This window comes from Polypterus senegalus, chromosome 13 (genome assembly GCF_016835505.1).
Source record: "Polypterus senegalus isolate Bchr_013 chromosome 13, ASM1683550v1, whole genome shotgun sequence".
NCBI classification, from domain to species: Eukaryota; Metazoa; Chordata; class Cladistia; order Polypteriformes; family Polypteridae; genus Polypterus; species Polypterus senegalus.
In genome coordinates, this window is record NC_053166.1 from 122,269,404 (window position 1) to 122,276,298 (window position 6,895).

At 36.4% G+C, this 6,895-nt stretch overlaps 1 protein-coding gene across 2 annotated transcripts in view; it reads right to left on the minus strand.

Annotated features, from left to right (window-relative positions):
- vps35l (VPS35 endosomal protein sorting factor like) overlaps positions 1 to 3,692 on the minus strand; it is a 101,064-nt gene extending 97,372 nt beyond the window's left edge. Inside the window, exons 1-3 of one of the 2 annotated variants that reach the window (XM_039774661.1) lie at positions 3,593 to 3,691; positions 1,094 to 1,193; positions 261 to 431 (exon numbers count right to left, since the gene is read on the minus strand). In XM_039774661.1, the coding sequence (XP_039630595.1) occupies positions 261 to 431; positions 1,094 to 1,193; positions 3,593 to 3,621 (300 nt within the window). In that variant the 5' untranslated portion in view covers positions 3,622 to 3,691. Of the gene's footprint in view, positions 1 to 260; positions 432 to 1,093; positions 1,194 to 3,592 lie in introns of both variants that reach the window. The other variant, XM_039774662.1, reaches the window with a different exon arrangement.
- Between the last annotated feature and the right edge of the window lie 3,203 nt (positions 3,693 to 6,895).

The window sequence follows — 6,895 nt, forward strand, 5'->3', positions numbered from 1 at the left end:
CTCTCTCAGGTGGGGGTTGAATTCTGCTTTGTCAGATTTTGTCATTTTTGTTCTTGCTTTATTTTTAACTTTGTTTTTTTTCTCTCTAGTTTGACTTTCAAATCATTTGTTGTGCAATTTCAGCTTAATAACATGGAATGTTATTTTCTTGAAATAAAAAAAATAAAAAATGTAAAACAATACATAAAAATCAATGAATACAAAAAAAAAACAAAGATGTAAACATGCACTAAGTTTAATTTAAACAAAAAAGTACATACCACAGCACTAATTCTGGCACTAAGAGGGTCAGTCACTGCAGCAGCAAAAACAGACAAGGGATCAGACCCATCTAGAATTGAACTGAGTGGATCAGGGGCAGAGCTAGAAGAAGATGAAGAAGATGAGGTGCTCCCCTTGCGCCCAGTCCGCCTGGTTTTGGAATCAGTTACCTGTAAATATTATTTGGAAAATGTTAAACCAATTAAGCACTAACTGAAGAAAAAAATAATATAATTTAATATATTGCTAAATAAAACAGTAAAATGTTTCTTGTTTGACATGCTACAATTTCACTTAAAACTTTTCTTCATAATATGTTCATTTTAAAGATAAAAAGTGAAAATGATGAAATGTTTTCCTATGTACACTATAAATTCCAACATTGATAACTTTGGCTTATTTAAACAGTAAAGCTAAAGCAGTCAGTCTCAATACTACTGTAACAAAAAATAAAAAGCTTTGTGGCAGCAATATACACATTTCAAGCAGCACCATTACATTATAGTTCTCATTCCGTTTCTAAAATGGAACATGACATCTACTACATTAAACAGGTAATGTGTACATAAGGTAATAAGGGAACACTTTCTTAGGACGAATTGCTATTTATTGCATTAAGAATATAATAAATGTGTCATTAATTTCCCAAATAATAGGCTAACATCACTGATGTAATGTAAACTTAAAAATAAAAATAGAAAAATATAATCAAATTTATAAATGGCTTGGGACAAGAGACAAAACAGCAAACATGTAACAAACAAGAACACACAATGAAGTGTAAAAAATGAACACATGATCAGTGCCGATATAAAGGTTTATAAAGTCTTACAGTGATTGGTTTAAGAGGATGATAATCTCCAAATTCCACAGGTACAGTCTCAAGTCGAAGGGACTCCTTCTCTAACTGGTACTGTCTAGTCCGGGAGTGCCTTAAAAAGCAAAAAAGTACTTAGTTAAGTGATAGCAAATATTTTTAACTAGCTGTCCCCTGCAGCTCCATCCACGTAATAGTGAAAAAGGACAAACTTTAAAAATCAACAAAAAATGTTTTTACAAAATTGTAATAATTTGTATTGAGAAGAATTTATATTGATAGCTTTTGTATCTGAGGGCCACTTGATATACAATATTTTTGGTTTTGCAATCGGGATGTAGAATGTAGCTGTGATCTTTTTGCCAAAAATGTAAAAAGTTGGCAAGGTACCTCTGGCCAAGCAGAAGTTATGTACGCTCCAACATCAAACGTTGCCTCTGTACCTGATCGTGTTCAGCTAGAGCAGTGTTTCCCAAACTTGGTCCTGGGGACCCCCTGTGGCTGCAGGTTTTTGTTCCAACCAGATTCTTAATCAGTGACAACACCTGATAGCACTAAGCTCATTTCATTAGCTGGTATTTTTTTTTTTTATTCAACATTCAGAAAAGCATAGCAGCATGATTTTTACATTTATAAATATTTCTGCTTTGCTATAGATTTAAATGCTTAACTCTCTTTTGTTGATTTCATTATATGTTGCCCTTTCTCTGTTTTCCCCTTTCGTTGTATCTTAATAATGACAATTTAAAATGAGCATATCAGACGCCCAAGGAAACAACACTGAATAATCAAAAGCTGCAACTACTTTAGAGTAACTACTAATTAGTAAATAATTAAACAATTATAACACCTAGAAAAGTAAGATGAAAATATTGTTAAAAAGAAAAAAAATACATTATTCCTATATAACTGGCTTGGTACATTATATATATATATATATATATATATATATATATATATATATATATATATATATATATATATAAATAAAGAGCAAACTTAGTTTTCAAATTTCTATTTTGTTCCCTAAACACAGAACTTGGGAAATATCAGTTCACTTAATTAGCCCAGGAGTTCAATTAGAGACAGAAGCTGGTTGGAACAAAAACCTGCAGCCACAGGGGGTCCCCAAGATCAGGTTTGGGAAACACTGAGCTAGAGTGTCCTCCGTGTTGGGAGAAGAGCATGTGGTTGTGATATCTCTGCCAATGAGCAGGTACCCTCTAAAACACAAGCAGCTGTGATCTCTCTCTCTCTCAAAAACATCAAATGTTACTCTTTAACAGTCTCTAGATGATAATGTCTGCCGAACAAACCGGTATCACAAGCTAAGCGGAGGCAAGGTATGCTCCAACACTTGGCGAGAGGTAGACTGACTCGAACGAAGGCTAGTGTGAGGGCCCCATCCAGTTCCCTACCCCTGAGGTTCTGTAGCCTCTCTCTCAGATTTGTGAGAATAAAATCGCTACCACAAGCCAACCATGATACTTTAGCATGATGAGATAAGTCGCAAAATCAACATTTAATTCAACCTGTGCTCCACTTTGTCATCTCTTAAATGTAAATAATATGTTGTATTTTCGAACAGTATTTGATGTCTTTGTAACAATATATCAACAAAGTGATACAATCATATTTACAATAATAAAAAAGAGCAATAAAATACACAGTAACATACTGCCAATGTTGAATGGCACACCTTATAATACTAATCACAGTAGAACCACATTAGACACAAAGATAAAAAAAAAAAATTATGAAGAATTTTATTAATAGGGGTCCCAGCATCTCAGTTGATGGCACAGGTGACTGCCTAGATATCTCCTGGTTAACTAACAGCTTTCCCATAACCATCATCTTCAGAATCATATTATCACTGCTAAGAAAACGAATGCAAGATACTGTATGTCCGGCTGACCACCAGGCCCGCAGTCTGTCCTTGATCAAACTTACTCGTTTGTCTGCCCGATTAATAAACATTTTATTGAGCCATTTTTGTGTGTTTTAGTGACATTGTAAGTATCAGAAGGTCAGATCAGACTTTTCATGATCAGAAATTTGTGCACTGTGAAAATCGTGAGTACAGCATGTATACAAATGTATTTATTTCCATATTTTTCAAATTCAATCTTTTTTAACATTGAGCTCACTAATATTATGCACTTTAAAAACTAAACAAGTGTAAACATTTTTAAAGTAAAAAAAAGACAAAAATAAACAAAAAAATGATGTCGCTTTCCATTACTCGTTTTCAGTAAAAGCTAAAACAAAACAAAAATAAGCTTTCTGTAAATGTTGCTTCTAGCACAGAAAATGCTTCCGATATTAGCATTATTTAACTCCCAAAGTGCCAAAGGTTGTGCTCGGATGTGCTCCTACACTAAAGCATTGTCGAAAATTTCGTATTGTAAACTTTCACTGAGAAGCCCTGTATTAAACAAACCATGCAGGATTTCATATCATTCCTTAGAACATAATAAATCTACAGAAAAATCATTTAATTTGAATCCTTACCAGTGCAACGAAGCCATTTTGACAATCATGTGACTTTATGGGCACTCCAACGGACGCATGCGCAATCGAGTTCGCCTGTCACTTCGCAACTACAGTACTTGTGAGCCGCGCTGAAAACACGCCTATTATATTTACGTTACAAAGCCTTCTTTGTGTAATTTGCATAAAATATCCATATTTGACAAAACACGCTCTCAAATACAGTACCTACTCAGTAACATACATACTTATTGAACTGCGCCACTCCCACCTAAAAAAAATCAGGTTTCTCGGAGGGACTGGCCACAGACACACAGTAGCATTTTATTATATGATAGATAGATAGATAGATAGATATTTAATTAATTTATTCCAGTGTCTGCGTGGGTTTCCTCAGGATACTCCGGTTTCCTCCCACAGTCCAGACATGCAGGTTAGGTGCATTGGCGATTCTAAATTGTCCCGTGTGTGCCTGTGTGCCCGGGGTTTCTTTCCTGCCTTGCGCCCTGTGTTGGCTGGGATTGGCTCCAGCAAACCCCCGTGACCCTGTAGTTAGGATGTAGCGGTTTGGATAATGGATGGATGAAGGTGAGACTATAACGAGAGAACAAAATTTTAAATTTTGTAATAACTATTTTAAATAATGGTACTGTTCAAAGTTTACATCTTTTTTTTTTTGGATTTTGCGCATGTTTTTGTGAATGAGGGCTATTGTGTTAATTCAAATGACATTTTGCTTTCATATGCACTTCCTAGTATACGCTGTCGGAGGCTGTGTTTGAACCTGACTGGCTGAAGGTGAATGTCTGTCCTGTGCTCTGCCGGTTACCCACTGTGTTACTCAGAAGGTGGAAGAAGTTTGAAGTTTGTGTGAAAAAAACTGGTTTAGAAAGCAGTTTCCTACTTTGCGACAACTCTGCTATTCCCCACCATTGTGAACTGGATTAAGCACGTCTGACAATGTTATTCTTGTAAATGGATAGACAGATGACATTAAAATATTTTCCTTTTCTGGTGTACAGATAGGTCCCGTGCCATCCTATAATATTGAGACAAGGAAGTTTGAAAACTTACAAATGGATGGATGAAAAGTTAAACAATGAATTCTGATAAATACAAATGTTTGAAATCTGTCTTCAAACTTTGAATAAGGATATCTTTATTAAAAATCTATAGTTTAAGAAGAGCAGCATTTTCCATTTGTAACAGCAAATAATTCATTTTCCTTTCTCTTCTCATTCTCTGACCTGCTTAATGCAATTAAGGACTGAAGGGAGTAGAGACCTAACCTAGCAGCTGTGGGCCAGGTAGTAAGTAATCACCTGTTAGAACCACTCAAGCATAGTTTAAGACCCATGACCACATTCAGGCCAAATGATAATCACCAGTTAATATAACCTGCACGTCCTTGAGCATATGGAAGGAAAACTAGACTACCTAGAAACCCACATATGGAGAAAACATGCAGACTCTTATTATGACAACATCCATATGTGAGATGCAAAACCAGGATGCTAGAGGATGTACACGGTGGAAGCACAAACTACTGTGCTACCCCTTCATAACACAGTGTTTTGAAAATTATAACTACTTATATACTATAGATAGTATGTTATTCCCTAAAGCACATTCACTAGTTCCAACCCTGAATATATGACAAAACAGAAAAATAAATCTGGCAGAATATTGCCACCACCATTTTTCAGAAACATGTTAAAGACCCCAGCCTCCTTGGAAAGAAGAGCAATACAAAAACACTCAAAGTAGACATGTCTAGATTATCCACACAGGCCAGTCTATTGTTCATACAGAGTTGAATCGGTACCACCTCCATCTCCTCCCACATTAAAATGACAGGGTCTTACTGGCATAGCAATTCCAATTCTTTTGTCCTCATAATATTGAATTTAAGTTGTAACTGCACTACACTGAAAACCCTTGGTGTTCAAGGTGAATAGAGAAGGAGACAGAGCACTGTCCTGGGGAGTCCCTGTATGTCAATCATAATGTTAGTGCTAGAGTCTCACAAATTATCTACTATCATTTACACAGTCCTTGAGCCAGGACGCTGTGGGAGGTTTCTACCATGAGCTGTATCCCAGTCTGAAAGGCTGGAAAGTGTGAAGACAACTGAATAAATCAGAAAAAAATAAGCCTGATTATTGTACTAGCTTTATTTATCCAGGTTATATTATATAGATTAGCTAAACCAGAAGAAAGTAAGGTGGATTTTAACAAGGGCTCTCAGTGGTTTCAGGGCCAGCTTCTCAGAGGTCTGCAATTTTTTAAATATTCTTTACAAACAGGCATGAAATATATAAATCAGTGCACACTAGATCTCCAGAAACCATCACCTCATAGTCTATGTGGAAGGTGGTTTACTGTTAACACTAAAATACACTACAATACATTATATGATGGTGCATAATTTGTGCCTAACTTGGCCAGTGTCAGGGGCTATGCATTAATGCAACAGGTGGGTACCTGATGCCTCATAAGTTCTTTAAGAGAGAGGGGTGGTAAAGAGAGATAGACTAGTCCTCTTCTTTCTACAGGCCATCTAGGATGGAATAGTATCTGAGAAGGCTAAGGATGTAACTGTGGTAAAGCTGGATTGACATCTTCGCTCTTCTCAACACAAGGTAACTCCTAACAAGCTACATCATCACACATTATGGAGACCTACTCTTAGGTGTTCACAACATGTGATGTGACAGTCACTGGTGTGCAGTACTTAAAAACATTGAGACCACGCAGGTTGTCTTTCACAGCTGTGACTCCCTCTGCAGATTCAGAGCAAGGATGAATAGTGCTGTAGTACCCTCCAGACCTGATTTGTTCATGCCTTGTGTGTCCTCTTACTGATGTCATTGGACTCAACTACCTTAACTGTCCAGCATACACAGGCATTAGTGGTGGAAGAGAGACAGATTTCTCTCACTGGCTCTGTCCTAATTTGCCATCATCACTTGATTACAATTCTGTAAATAGCTGTTTATGTCCTTCATACCAATCCACATTTCCTTCACACAGTTCTGCTGTAGCTTGAACTCTAGCTTTTTCTGGCAATATTTGTCTCCTCTTGAAGTTACTTTTTCAGCTCTAACTACACACACTTGATTTTTTTCATCCCAAGACCTGAAAGCCCTGTTCTTCTTTATTCCTTATGTTCTTCGGTTCCTTAGTAATCCATTGTTTGTTATTGTAGAAAAAACACAGTCAGCTGGAAGTGTATTATCCACACAGAATTTAATGAAGTCTGTAATTCAATGGTTCTTTTTTTAGAAATCAATACTGTAAGAAGAATTTTATCGGGTCCACTGG